We start from the raw sequence: 16,672 nt of genomic DNA, 5'->3' as shown, positions 1-16,672 counted from the left end.
CTCTTTGCTTACTTAAGACACACACACACATTCCTTCCTACACAATGGTTATCATTTCCAATTACCCCTTATCCATACTACATAACCTCTTTCCTAGGAACTAACATTATGAATCAGATATTGTAAAACATGGTAGAGTTGAATTAGTTATAGTTCTATTTAAATGTAGATATTGTTTAGTCATTATTCATAAAATTCCTAACAGTCTTGAAAAAGAAGGGTCAACACTGCAAATATTGACTCTATGCATCAAACTTCATGTAATTGTCAACAAAAGCCTTTGACACTTATGAAATGTTTGTAATTATACTTCAGTATTCCATAGTAACATCTGACAAAAATATCAAGACACTGAAGCAGCAAACTTTGTGGAAATTCATATTTGTGTCATTCTCAAAACTTTTGGCCCCCCCCCAAAAACATTTTTTTGACTATAGAGTAAAATCCATGTGCAACACAGCAAAATAAGCTGACCGAAAGAATTCGAAAAGAACTTTCCTGGAATCCATCGCCAGCACTTGTCGGCAATCGCAAACGCCATCAACACAAAGTTTGTCAAGATGTCCTAGTCATTTCCACTCCTCAAACATTCAGCTCTATCTCCTTTCCTGCCAGCCAGCCCCCTCACTGCCCACCATTTCATTGGGGGATCTGTATAGTAGACTGGCCTCCATCAACTGTCATAAATCCCCTGGCCTAGACATGATTCCTCCAAGAATATTGAAGGAGTTTGCATGCGAGATCAGCGTTCCTCTCTGTGACATCATCAACAGGTCCATAAGTTATCATCCCTGGACAATGGAAAGAGACTACTGTTGTCCCCATACCGAAATCTACCCCACAAAACATTGAAGAACTGAGGCCGATCTCATTAACATCTCAACTGTGAACAGTTTTCTGCACACTGGATCCTGAGGGACATCACGCCGAAACTAGATCCTACGCAGTTTGGCAGCCGACAGAACTGTTCCATGGCACACTGCCTGGTCAGTATGATGAACTTTGTAACACTTTACTTTAGGTGTCCTTATGAATGCATATCAATCAATCAAATGTATTTATAAAGCCCTTTTTACATCAGCCGATGTCACAAAGTTCTGTACAGAAACCCAGCCAAAACCCCAAACAGCAAGCCATGCAGATGTAGAAGCACAGTGGCTAGGAAAAACTCCCTAGAAAGGCCAGAACCTAGGAAGAAACCTAGAGGAACCAGGCATAAAGCCTTTATAACAGCTACATAACACATTATAGCATTTGTCATAAGCAGTTTGGAATTGTTATGAGTAACAGCATAAGATGATATAAAACTAGTCATAATGGGTGTTCTAGATGACTGTTCATCCTGTTGTCATATGATTGAATGTCAACTGTTAATAACAACTGCTATTACACAGTCTGCATGACAAATATGATATTACATGCTACGTAAGAGTCTACATACCAGGTGCTATAACAGGTGTTATGTAATTTACCAACCTCTGCGTCACAATATTACAGTTAAATGAAATGATTGGCATCATAACCATGTCAAATGCCATTAAAGTGTGCACAGACTCTTTAACATCAAACTCTGACGCCCTCTGGTGGCATTTTCTAAACAACGCATAACATTGTATACTACCCTCATTAAGTACATTTCAGTTTCAAAACTATGTCCTACAAACACATGCTTAATACTGTTAGAAGGTTAAGAACTGAGAACACAGGGGCCAGTGCACTTCAGAGCTAAAACCAAGCAATGAGGTCGAAGGAATTGTCCGTAGAGCTCAGAGACAGGACTGTGTCGAGGCGCAGATCTGAGAAAGGGTATGAGAACATTTCTGCAGCATTGAAGATCCCCAATAACATAGTGGCCACCATTCTTAAATGGAAGAAATTTAGAACCACCAAGACTCTTCCTAGAGCTTGCATCCCTGTGGTCCGGATCCTGGATGCTCAGGTAATGCTGGTATATTCTGCATCCATCTCTGCATGGTAGAGTGGCCATAAGGAAGCCACTCCTCAGAAAGAGGCCCATGACAGACCACTTGGAGTTTGCCAAAAGGTGCCTTAAAGGACTCAGACCGTGAGAAACAAGATTTTCTGGTCTGATGAAACCAAGATTGAACTATTTGGCCTGAATGCCAAGTGTCACGTCTGCAGGACATCTGGCACCATCCCTATGCTGAAGCAATGTGGTGGCAACATCATGCTGTGGGGATGTGTTTCAGCAGCAGGGATTGGGAGACTAGTCAGGATCTAGGGGAAGGATGAACTGAGAAAGGTACCGAGCGAACCTTGATGAAAAGCGCTCTGGAGCAGGTTAGGACCTCAGACTGGGGCGAAGGTTCACTTTTCAAAAGGACAACGACCCTAAGCACACAGCCAAGACAACACTGGAGTGGCTTCGGGACAAGTCTCTGAATGTCCTAGACTGGACCAGCAAGAGCCCGGATTTTAACCCGATCTAACATCTCTGGAGATCTGAAAATAGCTTTGTAGCAACGCACCCCATCCAACCTGACAGAGCTTGAGAGGATCTGCAGAGAAGAATGGGAGAAACTCCCCAAATACAGGTGTGCCAAGTTTGTAGCGTCATACCCAAGAAGACTCGAGGCTGTAATCGCTGCCAAAGATGCTTCAACAAAGAACTGAGTAAAAGGGTCTGAATACTTATATAAATTTGATATCAGTTTTAATTTTCAATACATTTGCAAACATTTCTAAAACCTGTTTTTGCTTTGACATTATGGAGCATTGTTTGTAGATTGATGAGGGGGGAAACTATTTATTCCATTTTAAATTAATTTTGACTTAAATTAGCTAGAAAATCTATGGCAAGACTTGAAAGTGGCTGGCTAGCAATGATCAACAACCAACTTGACAGAGCTTGAAGAATTTGAAAAATAACAAAGCTCTTAAAGACTTACCCAGAAAGACTCACAGCTGTAATCGCTGCCAAAGGTGATTCTGATACATATTGACTCAGGGGTGTGAATACTTATGTAAATAAGATACACTACATGATCAAAAGTATGTGGACACCTGCTTGTTTGAACATCTCCTTCCAAAATCATGGGCATTAATATGGAGTTTGTCCCCCTTCTCTGCTACCGGAAAAAGCCTCCACTCTTCTGGGGAGGCTTTCCACTAGAAGTTGGAAATTGCTGTGAGAGCAGCCACAAGAGCATTAGTGAGGTCGGGAAATTATTAGGCCTGGCTCCCAGTTGGCATTCCAATTCATCCCAAAGGTGTTCGGTATAGTTGCGTTCAGGGCTCTCTGCAGGCCAGTCAAGTTCTTCCACACCGATCTTGACAAACCATTTCTGTATGGACCTCGCTTTGTACACTTGGGCATTGTCTAACATAAACCGTAAAGGGCCTTCCCTAAACTGTTGCCACCAAGTTGGAAGCCTAGAATCATTTAGAATGTAATTGTATGCAATAGCGTTAAGATTTCACTTCACCGGAACTAAATCCCAGACAATTATTCCTCCTACACCAAGCTTTACAGTTGGCACTACGCATTTGGGCAGGTAGCTTTCTTCTGGCATCTGCTAAACACAGATTTGTCCATTGGACAACCAGATGGTGAAGCATGATTCATCGCTCCAGAGAACGCATTTCCACTACTCCAGAGTCCAATTATGCCAAGCTTTACACCACTCCAGCTGACACTTGGCATTGTGATCTTAGGCTTGTTTGCGGCTACTAGACCATGGAAACCCATTTCATTAAGTTCTTGTGCTGACGTTGCTTCTAGAGGCAATTTGGAATTTGGTATTGACTAGAGGTCGACCGATTAATCGGAATGGCCGATTAATTAGGACCGATTTCAAGTTTTCATAACAATTGGAAATCTGTATTTTTGGACACCGATTTGGCCGATTTTTTTAAACCTTTATTTAAATCTTTACACAGGTGAAAACAATGAACAAAAATGAAAGACAGAGCTACGTTCCAGAACACAAAGAAACAGGGCTACAAGGGAGACTCCTGACGACCCAACGGCACAGGACATTCTGCGTCGAGGCTGATGTCCAATGGGTCTGTTCAGGGGTTGACCCCGAGGTCGGGGAGCGGGACAATCATGGTGAAATGCCTGAATCATATTTGGGTCGAGGATGTCTTGGTCAAGGACCCAGGACCGGTCGTCAGGCCCATAGCCTTCCCAGTGGACTGGATGCGACCTCAGGCATTTGGAATCAAGGATGGCCCGTATGGTGTAGGTAGGTTCCCCTTCGACGCCCAACGGTGGGGGCGCACTGCGGGTAGAGACTGGAGGATGAAGAGGGCTGTAGGGGACCAGTTTTAACAGAGAATGTCACAACTTCTGCCGAGGTCAGTTACTCTCCTTGTTTGGGCGGTGTTCGGCGATCGACGTCACCGATCTTCTAGTCATCGCCGTTCCATTTGTAATTAGTTTTGTCTTGTTTTCCCACACACCTGGTTTTCATTCCCTCATTACGTGTTGTGTATTTACCGCTCTGTTCCCCCCATGTCTTTTTTTGGTATTGTTTGTTTGTAAGTGCTTGTGTACATGTTGACTGGTGCGCATCGGGTTTTGTACCCAAGTTGTTATTTTCTTGATGCCGTTGGTTTTGGAATTAAACTGCTCCGGCTATTACCTAGTTCTGCTCTCCTGCGTCTGACTTCCCTGACACCAGTTACGCACCCCTTACAGAATACCACACCCGAATATGGAGTCAGCAGGAGCAGGTGCCCCTGGTATGGCGAAGTTAGTGGGGTTGTGCTCAATGTATTTGCTGCATTGCATCAGAAATCCCTGACATTTCCCAGGCGACCCTTCATAATTTCCAGGCAAGGGTATCAACGAAGGAGGGCTATGGGTTACGATATCTGGCGTCGGAGGAGTAGGGATAGGCTGGCGGAGAAGATGGAAAATTTCCTCCATAAGCTCCTCTTGCTGGGTTAGGCGCAAACTGTAGCTCTGCTAAATCCCATTCCGTTTTTAGGTAAGGTATTCTGTAATGAATACTCAGGGAGAAAAAGGTGTAGGTTCACACGCAGAGCACAGCAGATGTTTATTAAGCCTTCGCAGATGGTAGGAATCATGGTCGCTGGCAATAGTCAAACACAGGTAGGCAAAAACAAACAATGCCTCACAACCATTCAAACAGAAAGAACTGAACTAAATAGGGAGTTGATGAGACCAGGTGAGAAACGAACACAGGTCAAATCAATGAACAAAAATGAAAAACAGGGCTACGTTCCAGAACACAAAGAAAAAGAACACAAGGTTGACTAAGAAAAGAAAAGCAGAACCTTACATTTAGACTAGTTGAGTATCTGGCACATCAGCATTTGTGGGTTTGATTACAGGCTCAAAATGGCCAGAAACAAATAACTTTCTTCTGAAACTCAGTCTATTCTTGTTCTGAGAAATGAAGGCTATTCTATACGAGAAGTTGCCAAGAAACTGAAGATCTCGTACAAAGCTGTGTACTACTCCCTACACAAAATAGTGCAAACTGGCTCTAACCAGAATAGAAAGAGGAGTGGGATGCCCCGGTGCACAACTGAGCAAGAGGACAAGTACATTAGAGTGTCTGGTTTGAGAAACAGACGACTCACAAGTCCTCAACTGGCAGCTTCATTAAATTGTACCCGCAAAACACCAGCCTCAACGTCAACAGTGAAGAGGCGACTCTGACGTTCAAGGCAGAGTTGCAAAGATAAAGCCATTTCTCAGACTGGCAAAATTACACAGACACTGGACAGAGATATGGCTTTTTCTTTGCAACTCTGCCTAGAAGGCCAGCATCCCAGAGTCGCCTGTATGCCTATGTAGATAATCTAATGTACACCTATATAGATATTCCATTAAAAATCAGCCGTTTCCAGCTCAATAGTCATTTACAACATTAACAGTGTCTACACTGTATTTCTGATCAAATTGATGTTATTTTAATGGACAATTTTTTTTGCTTTTCTTTCAATAACAAGGACATTTCCAAGTGACCCTAAACTTTTGAACGGTAGTGTACCTTTGTATATATAGCGTATATCTGTATTTCATTTTCAATAAATTTGCTAAAAACATGTTTTCACTTTGTCATTATGGGGTATTGTGTGTAGATGGGTAAACATTATTTTTATTCATTTAGAATCAGGCTATAACACAACAAAATGTGGAATAAATCAACCTTTCTGAAGGCACTGTAAATAGACCAATAACAAAAAAAGATCAAAATCTCTCTCTCCAATACCAGCTAGTTTTCTGATTACATATCCCTCCTATTAGGTCCCTCCCCACTCAGACCACTCCCAGACAGTCCTAGCTAAATTACTGCCTTAGAAACATTGTTTTGCTAAAAAACATTTTAAAAAATGACCATTTTTATGAAAAACTATTACTTAATTGTTACCAATAAATTATTTTATACTGAGATAAAAATGGCTGAATTGAGCCTTTAACACCATAACAAAAATGGATTAATATACCAGCATTACCTGAGCATCCAGGATCCGGACCACAGGGATGTGGAGTCTCTTGCCATGTTTAGGTGTGGCCAGGTTGGACAGAGACAGTGCTTCTTCCAGCTCCTCCATGGCTGGTTGGAATTCTGTTCCACTCAGGGTGGTCTGGCACCCAATGCCCCTCTCCAACATCAGACTCATGGTACTGGGGGCCAGAGAAGTCTTACTGTCTCTCAGAGAATCTGCATGGTAGAGAAGGGACAAAGAGGTGCTTTTTACACTAATGAGCAGTAACGAGCCATTCCAAACCAAGCCGTACTGAGCTGGCCTAGTTGCTAGAAACGTGTGAAAAAGACGATGTTGTCATCTCGGTGAGGATCACAGGACAACAGATAGCGCAAACCCCCTCTCTCCCACAGGAGGGTGGGAGTTGGGCTGGTTTTATGACAGGTCGTAAACTTTCTCTCTCTTGCACTGCAGTATAGAGAAGTTAAAAATCCCTTTGTTAAAAACAGAGAGACAATGCCACCAAAACGGCAACATGGAAAGTCTGAGCCATTACTGCAGTAATCAAACAAGAAAGTTTACTTGTTTTGAAGAAATGTAAAAGTCTCCTTTTGATTACAATAATTCCACGACATTCTCTCAAATAGAGAATTTGTGAACATAAAATTTAAATCAGGAGAAACGACAAGGATTATCCAGTCGCAGTACATTTTAATGACCTGAAACATGACATTTCTACCTTTAGATTTTGTGGCATAGAGAAAGTTAACATATCAGGTGATATAAAAAATACTCTAAGCAAAAGAGAATGTTTGGGGATTTTAACCCTCCAGACATTATTTCCTAAAGGTCTTAATGATGAAATGCCGATGTATGTTATGTTGTAAATGTGAATATGAATTATGCCCCCATTTCAGATATCTCTGACGTTTTTCTTGCGCTGTACACAATGATTTTTGAAAACTTGCTTGGTAGGTCGATGTCCTCATTGTGGTTTTACAGATGTGTTTTATGTACACATTTTATGTACACATTTTATTTGAATGTTTATGAAACGCACATAGTTTTATTTGGTAGCACTTATTTGTTTCCCCTCGAAACCAACCCCATCTGTACGCGTGATGATAATATAAAAACTCACAAAAGCTCTGACAAAGGCCGTGGAATACATTGTTTTATTTCACCTTTATTTAACCAGGTAAGCTAGTTGAGAACAAGTTCTCATTTGCAACTGCGACCTGGCCAAGATAAAGCATAGCAGTTCGACACATACAACAACACAGAGTTACACATGGAATGAACAAAACATACAGTCAATAATACAGTAGAAAAAAAAGAAATTGCAAAGTGCAAATTGGGTCAAATAAGGGAGTTAAGGCAATAAATAGGCCATGGTGGCGAAGTAATTACAATATAGCAATTAACCACTGGAATGGTAGATGTGCAAAAGATGGATGTGCAAATAGAGATACTGTGGTGCAAAAGGAGCTAAATAAATAAATACAGTATGGGGATGAGGTAGATAGATGGGCTGTATACAGATGGGCTATGAACAGGTGCAGTGAGGTGCAGTGAGCTGCTCTGACAGCTGGATCTTAAAGCTAGTGAGGGAGATGGGAATCTCCGGCTTCAGTGATTTTTGCAGTTCGTTCCAGTCAGTGGCAGCAGAGAACTGGAAGGAAAGGCGACCAAAGAGGAATTGGCTTTGGGGGAGACCAGTGAGATATACCTGCTGGAGCGCGTGCTACGAGTGGGTGCTGCTATGGTGACCAGCGAGCTGAGATAGGGCGGGGCTTTACCTAGCAGAGACTTGTATATAACCTGTAGCCAGTGGGTTTGGCGACGAGTATGACGCGAGGGCCAGCCAACGAGAGCGTATAGGTCGCAGTGGTGAGTAGTGTATGGGGCTTTAGTGGCAAAATGGATGGCACTGTGATAGACTACATCTAGTTTGCTGAGTAGAGTGTTGGAGGCTATTTTATAGATGACATCGCCGAAGTCAAGGATCGGTAGGATGGTCAGTTTTACGAGGGTATGTTTGGCAGCATGAGTGAAGGAAGCTTTGTTGCGAAATAGGAAGCCGATTCTAGATTTCATTTTGATTGAAGATGCTTAATGTGAGTCTGGAAGGAGAGTTTACAGTCTAGCCAGACACCTAGGTATTTGTAGTTATCCACGTATTCTAAGTCAGAGCCGTCCAGAGAAGTGATGCTGGATGGGCGGGCAGGTGCGGGCAAAGATCGGTTGAATAGCATGCATTTAGTTTTATTTGCGTTTAAGAGCAGTTGGAGGCCACAGAAGGAGAGTTGTATGGCATTGAAGCTCGTCTGGAGGTTAGTTAACACAGTGTCCAAAGAAGGGCCAGAAGTATACAGAATGGTGTCGTCTGCGTAGAGGTGGATCAGAGAATCACCAGCAGCAAGAGCGACATCATTGATGTATACAGAGAAGAGAGTCGGCCCGAGAATTGAACCCTGTGGCACACCCATAGAGACTGCCAGAGGTCCGGACAACAGGCCCTCTGATTTGACACACAGCTCTATCAGAGAAGTAGTTGGTGAACCAGGCGAGGCAATCATTTGAGAAACCAAGGCTGTTGAGTCTGCAAATAAGAATGTGGTGATTGACAGAGTCGAAAGCCGGCTGCACAGTAATGTCTCTTGTCGATGGCGGTTATGATATCGTTAAGGACCTTGAGCGTGGCTGAGGTGCACCCATGACCAGCTCGGAAACCAGATTGCATAGCGGAGAAGGTACGATGTGATTCAAAATGGTCAGTAATCTTAGACCTTAGAGATGCAGGGTAGGATAGATATAGGTCTGTAGCAGTTTGGGTCTAGAGTGTCTCCCCCTTTGAAGAGGGGGATGACCGCGGCAGCTTTCCAATCTTTGGGAATCTCAGACGATACGAAAGAGAGGTTGAACAGGCTAGTAATAGGGGTTGCAACAATTTCGGCAGATAATTTTAGAAAGAGAGGGTCCAGATTGTCTAGCCCGGCTGATTTGAAGGGGGCCAGATTTTGTAGCTCTTTCAGAACATCAGCTATCTGGATATGGGTGAAGGAGAAATGGTGGGGGCTTGGGCGGGTTGCTGTGGAGGGTGCCGGACAGTTGACCGGGGTAGGGGTAGCCAGGTGGAAAGCATGGCCACCCGTAGAGAAATGCTTCTTGAAATTCTCAATTATAGTGGATTTGTCGGTTGTAACAGTGTTTCCTAGCCTCAGAGCAGTGGGTAGCTGGGAGGAGGTGCTCTTATTATCCATGGACTTTACAGTGTCCCAGAACTTTGAGTTTGTACTGCAGGATGCATATTTCTGTTTAAAAAAAGCTAGCCTTAGCTTTCCTAACTGGCTGTGTATATTGGTTCCTAACTTCCCTGAAAAGTTGCATATCATGGGGGCTATTCGATGCTAATGCAGAACGCCACAGGATGTTTTTGTGCTGGTCAAGGGCAGACAGGTCTGGAGTGAACCAAGGGCTATATCTATTCCTGGTTCTACATTTTTTGAACGGGGCATGCTTATTTAAGATGGTGAGGAAGGCACTTTTAAAGAATAACCAGGCATCCTCTACTGTCGGGATGAGTTCAATGTCATTCCAGGATATCCCCGCCAGGTCGATTAGAAAGGCCTGCTCGCAGAAGTGTTTTAGGGAGCGTTTGACAGTGATGAGGGGTGGTCGTTTGCTCGCAGACCCATTACGGATGCAGGCAATGACGGCAGTGATCGCTGAGATCTTGGTTGAAAACAGCAGAGGTGTATTTGGAGGGTGAGTTAGTTAGGATGATATCTATGAGGGTGCCTGTGTTTACGTATTTGGGGTTATAGCTGGTAGGTTCATTAATAAGTTAATTAATAAATGTGAGATTGAGGGCATCAAGCTTAGATTATAGGATGGCTGGGGTGTTAAGCATGCCCCAGTTTAGGTCACCTAGCAGCATGAGCTCAGAAGATAGATGGGGGGCAATCACATCACATATGGTGTCGAGGGCACAGCTGGGGGAAGAGGGTGGTCTATAGCAAGCGGCAACGGTGAGAGACTTGTTTCTGGAAAGGTTAATTTTTAGAAGTAGAAGCTCAAATTGTTTTGGTACAGACCTGTATAGTAAGACAGAACTCTGCAGGTTATCTTTGCAGTAAATTGCAACACCACCCCCTTTGGCAGTTCTATCTAGTCAGAAAATGCTATTGTTAGGAATGGAAATTTCAAGGTTTTTGGTGGTCTTCCTAAACCAGGATTCAGACACGGCTAGGAAATCCGGATTGGTGGAGTGTGCTAGGGCAGTGAATAAAACAAACTTAGGGAGGAGGCTTCTAATGTGAACATGCATGAAACCAAGGCTTTTACGGTTGCAGAAGTCAACAAATGAGAGAGCCTGGGAGATGGGAGTGGAGGTAGACACTGCAGGGCCTGGATTAACCTCTACATCACCAGAGGCACAGAGGAGGAGTAAGATAAGGGTACGGCTAAAGGCTAATAGAACTAGACGCCTAGTACGTTCAGAACAGAGAGTAAATGGAGCAGATAGAATATATTCAAGGCATAATGTACAGACAAAGGAATAGTAGGATGTGAATACAGTGGGAGTAATCCTGTCCATATAGTGATCATGAAAGAGATATTGTCATTTAAACCAGGTGATGTCACTGCATGTGTGGGAGGTGTAACTAAATTGTTAGCTGAGGCGTGTTGAGCAGTGCTAGAGGCTCTACAGTGAAATAAAACAATAGTTACAAAACAGCAATCGACACGGCATGGTGACGTTAGGGAAAGGCATGCGTAGACGGGTGATCGTACAAGTCCAGTGCGTGGCTTGAGCTAGCGGCACGGGGCTAGCAGGCTAACAGAAAGGCCTTAGAGGATGACGCGACGGAGGAAAGTGTGGCCCCCTCGTGCAGTTACATCAGTGGACGGATCAGCAGGGCTCCATGTGGTAAACCAGGCTAATTGGCAAACTATGTATAGTGTCCGAAGAAATATATCCGAAGGGCCTCTTAAGCCAGCCAATGTGCTTTAGATAGCTAGCAGGCCGCAGATTAACGACTGTGCGTTCAGGGGTCGTTAGCTGTGATAATGGCAGGTGGATTTTTTTAAATCTAAAAAAATAGGTTCAGAGCTTGTGGTAAGAATCCGGAGATATGGAGAATAATAAGTCCGACTAGCTCTGGTTTGAGTCGCGCTGTACAGACTGGCGAGAGTTGTCCGGAATAAAGGTAGCTGATGACCGCTAGTGGCTTCGGAATGTATTCGATGGGCCTCGTAAGCCAACAGTCCGTTGTACTCTAGACAGCGAGCATTCAGGGGACGTTAGCTGCGAAGGTCGGAAGGTGAGAAGGTTCAGAGCTTGTGATAGGAATCCGGGGATATGGAGAGAAAAATAGGTCCGGTATGCTCTGGTTGAATCGCGTTGTACAAACTGGCGAGAGCTTTCCGAGCTAGAGGTTAGCTGATGACCGTTAGCTGGCTAGTTAGCTGGCTGGTTTATGTTGGAGAGATTCCAGTAATAAAAGGCAAAGAAAAATACTTTAGAGAAAAAGCAGGTACACACCACATTGGGTGAGGCGGGTTGCAGGAGAGTATATTGAAGGGTTTAGAAAAATATAAAAAGATATGTGAAGAAAATTATATAAAAATATGTATACATGGGACACGACAAGACGAAGGACAAATACGTCTGACTGCTACGCCATCTTGGAATGAATCTGAAGCTTATTATTAAAGAACAGTGTTACTACCAAGAGCAGTGTGCGGGTTTCTTCTTCTTTCTCATTTTATTCAACTGTTACCATGCACCTGCAAAAAAGATAGCTCAGATGTGCGAGTGCCATTTGAATTTGACATTCTTCAACGTAGCCACCCGTTGCCTTGATGACAGCTTTTGCACACTCTTGGCATTCTCTCAATAAGCTCACATCATCATCACACCTCCTCCTCCATGCATCACGGTCGGAACCACACATGCAGAGATCATCCGTTCACATACTATGCATCTCACAAAGACACTGCGGTTAGAACCAAAAATCTCAAATTTGGACTAAGACCATTTGGAATCAGACCAAAGGACAGATTTCCACCAGTCTAATGTCTATTGCTCATGTTTCTTGGCCCAAGCAAGTCTCTTCTTCTTATTGGGGTCCTTTAGTAGTGGTTTCTTTGCATCAATTCAACCATGAAGGCCTGATTCACACAGTCTTCTCTGAACAGTTGATGTTGAGATGTGTCTGTTAATTTAAATTCTGTGAAGGATTTATTTGCACTGCAATTTCTGAAGCTGGTAACTCTAATGAACTCATCCTCTGCAGCAGGGGTAACTCTGGGTCTGCCTTTCCTGATGGGAGTCAGTTTCATCATAGCGCTTGATGGTTTTTGTGACTGCACTTGAAGAAACGTTCAAAGTTCTTGTAATGTTCTGTATTGACTGACCTTCAGGTCTTAAAGTAATGATGGACTGTCGTTTATCTTAGATTTTTTGAGCAGTTCTTGCCATAATATGGACTTGGTCTTTTACCAAATAGGGCTATCTTCTGTATACCACCCCTACCTTGTCACAACACAACTCATTGTCTCAAATGCATTAAGAAGGAAATACATTCCACACGGCACACCTGTTAATTAAAATGGATTCCAGGTGACTACCTCATAAAGCTGGTTGAGAGAATGCCAAGTGTGTGCAATGCTGTCATCAAGGCAATGGATCTACTCTGAAGAATCTCAAATATAAAATATATTTTGTTTTGTTTAACACTTTTTTGGTTCCTACATGATTCCATATGTGTTATTTCATAGTTTTGATGTCTTCACTATTATTCTACAATGTAGAAAATAGTTTTAAATAATTAATAAAAATGAGTAGGTGTGTCCAAACTTTCAACTGGTACTATATACAGTTACTGTATAAAGAAATAAAGAAAGAGCGAGAGAGCGAGAGAGAAAGAAACTAACCAGGGGCCTCATTTATAAATCATGCCTAGGGACAAATCTGTGCGTTAACCATGCGTGGGATAATTTCAATGTTCGATTGAGAGTGTGCGTAAATGTACGCACAGCCTTGACCATGTATATGCACAGTGTCAACTGGTGGAATAAGGGAACTGCTTGTCAAGCATAGAACGGGGAAAATATACTATATGTTGAAAATGTCAAATTGTGGGAGTAATAATTATATAATTTCGATTTCATTGTATTTCCATCATGAATTTATGCAACATATCTTGACAGGCTGATCATTTCACCACAGCAGTACATTTGTTATGATAAAAATCCATATAAAGTACACTGCAGAGGGTAGTGCGTACGGCCCAGTACATCACTGGGGCCAAGCTTCCTGCCCTCCAGGACCAAGCCATAAGACTCCTGAACATCTTATCAAACGGCTACCCAGACTACTTGCATTGTTGCCCCCCTTTTAACACCGCTGCTACTCTCTGTTGTTAGCATCTCACTTTAATAACTCTACCTACATGTACATATTACCTCAACTAACCGGTGCTCCAGCACATTGACTCTGTACCGGTACCCCCTGTGTATAGTCTCGCTATTGTTATTTTACTGCTGCTCTTTAATTACTTGTTACTTTCATTTCTTACTCATATTTTTTTAAACTGCATTGTTGATCAGGGTCTCGTAGGTAAGCATTGCACTGTAAGGTCTGCACCTGTTGTATTTGGCGCATGTGACGAATCAAATTTGATTTGAACATTTGATTTGACAATGACAGAGTATGAAGAGTATATTTGTGTGGGGTTGTATAAGGGTTGTAATAGGTTCTACGTACATTTGGGCTGTGAGACGATGAGCTCCACCTCATCAGGGCTGTTCTGGAGGATGACTGCTGCGTCAGTGAACGTCACGCCCTCCAGACTGATCTTATTTAGAGAAATCAGATGACCACCTGCATAATCAACCAATCAAAGCACAATATCAGTCTGACCATCAACCAAAGATAAAAGAAAAGACTAGTATGATATGTACAGTGCCTTCAGAAACTATTCACACCCCAAAGATTCTTTCCATATTTTGTTGTGTTACAGTCTGTATCTGGAGTGTGGCAAAGCAATTCACCTTTTGTCCTGAACACAAAGTGTTACTGTATGTTTGGGGCAAATCCAATACAACACATTACTGAGTACCACTCATATTTTCAAGCATAGTGGTGGCTGCATCATGTTATGGGTATGTTTGTAATTGTTAAGGACGGGGGAGTTTTAGGATAAAAAATAAATGGAATGGAGTTAAGCACAGGCAAAATCCCAGAGGAAAACGTTTCCCAGTCTGCTTTCCACCAGACACTGTGAGTTGTTTACCAAGAAGACAGTGAATGTTCCTGAGTGGCCGAATTACAGTATAGACTTAAATCTGCTTGAAAATCTATGGCAAGACCGGAAAATGGTTGTCTAGCAATGATCAACAACCAATTTGACAGCGCTTGAAGTATTTGGTTAAGAATAATGGGCAAATGTTGCACAATCCAGGTGTGGAAAGCTCTTAAGAGAATTACCCAGAAAGACTCACCGCTGTAATCGCAAAAGGTGATTCTAACATGTATTGACTCAGGGGGTTGAATACTTATCTAATCAAGATATATTAGTGTTTTATTTTTCATGACTTTTCAACAAATGTTCCATTTTTTCTTCCACTTTAACATTACGGAATATTTAGTGTAGATCTTTGACAAAAAAATTACAATAAAATACTTCCTGAAGGCAGTGTAGGTGTGTGTGTTTGAACTATTGTAACGTTCGTCATCCTCGTCTGAGGAGGAGTAGGAGAGATCGGACCAATATGCAACGTGGTACGTGTCCATGTTCATATTGTCACGCCCTGGTCTTAGTATTTTGTGTTTTCTTTATTCTTTTGGTCAGGCCAGGGTGTGACATGGGTTTATTGTGGTGTGTTTTGTCTTGGGGTTTTGTTAGGTATTGGGTTTGTGGCTTAGTGGGGGTATCTAGCATAGTCTATGGCTGTCTGGAGTGGTTCTCAATCAGAGGCAGGTGTTTATCGTTGTCTCTGATTGGGAACCATATTTAGGCAGCCATATTCTTTGAGTGTTTCGTGGGTGATTGTTCCTGTCTCTGTGTTTGTTTGCACCAGATAGGCTGTATAGGTTTTCACGTTACGTTTGTTGCTTTTGTATTGTTTGTTTTTTCATCGTCATTAAACATGTATCAAGAATACCGCGCTGCATTTTGGTCCGACTCTCCTTCACCGCAAGAAAACCGTAACACATATTTATTAAACAGAGAACACTAAACAAAATAACAACGGCGAATGAAATTAAACAGTTCTGTAAGGTGACATACACTAAACAGAAAACCACTACCCACAAATCAAGTGGGAAAAACAGGCTACCTAAATATGGTTCTCAGAGACAAGGATTGACAGCTGTCTCTGATTGAGAACCATACCAGGCCAAACACATAGAAAACCAAAACTAGAACAACACATATAATGCCAACCCCAACTCACGCCCTGACCAACTTAAACAAGAAACATAACAAAGGAACTAAGGTCAGGACATAACAACTATGTTTACTTGATAAGTAATCTTGTCTGACTTGTTTTTGCTCCCTGTTCAGTACCTGGTCTGATTCTGCCGTCTCTGTCTGCTGGTCCGTCAGGTACGATGGAGGCTATGAAGATTCCCAGGTCCAGTTTCCCTGTGTTGTTCTCGCCCACTATCACAAACCCTGAGAAAAAAAGAGATATAGATACAAAATAGTGAGTGAGTGAGAGACAAGAGAGAGACAGAGGACCAGAGTCATTGTATTTCTATGGCAAAAGAAAACCGAATCTACAAATGCACCCTTCAATTCCTAATCACCCTGTTACTCACCAAAGCCCAGTTTAGGGTCTTTCCTTAGGATCAGACTGATGATCTCTCTCTCTGGAGAACCCCTGGTTGGAGTGTCTACTGTAAAATAACCCACAGGTCAGGGGTTAAATACAATACCAAGTGCATTCATTAAAAAAAAGCCAAGATTAGAGTTAAGAGTTAAGTTAATGCAGAGAGTTAAGCATATGCAGTGTTATAGTAAATTCTTCAGATAAGAGTATATAGCGTACTCAGTCCTCACCTTGTATAGAGGAGGTTGTGGAGTCATGTTTCTGTAGCATGGGATTGGACATGATTCTGGGGATGGGCTCTGGAGTACTGGAACACAACAGTCGTGGGTTTGCAAAGTTCATCATTATTCTGTTCTGAAAGAGCTGCAAAACCTAGACCCGTACAAATCAGCTGGGCTTGACA

The 16,672-nt window shown here is 42.6% G+C and overlaps 1 protein-coding gene across 1 annotated transcript in view; it reads right to left on the bottom strand.

Annotated features, from left to right (window-relative positions):
- LOC115135333 (tyrosine-protein phosphatase non-receptor type 13-like) overlaps positions 1 to 16,672 on the bottom strand; it is a 100,176-nt gene that overhangs the window by 42,853 nt on the left and 40,651 nt on the right. Inside the window, 5 exon segments of the mRNA XM_065023383.1 lie at positions 6,454 to 6,662; positions 14,201 to 14,317; positions 16,005 to 16,112; positions 16,259 to 16,336; positions 16,500 to 16,576. Coding sequence (XP_064879455.1) covers positions 6,454 to 6,662; positions 14,201 to 14,317; positions 16,005 to 16,112; positions 16,259 to 16,336; positions 16,500 to 16,576 — 589 coding nt within the window.

This window comes from Oncorhynchus nerka, linkage group LG10, assembly GCF_034236695.1.
Source record: "Oncorhynchus nerka isolate Pitt River linkage group LG10, Oner_Uvic_2.0, whole genome shotgun sequence".
In the NCBI taxonomy this organism is placed as follows: domain Eukaryota; kingdom Metazoa; phylum Chordata; class Actinopteri; order Salmoniformes; family Salmonidae; genus Oncorhynchus; species Oncorhynchus nerka.
Note: the sequence above shows the minus strand (reverse complement) of the source record. Positions and strands in the feature narration are given on the sequence as shown.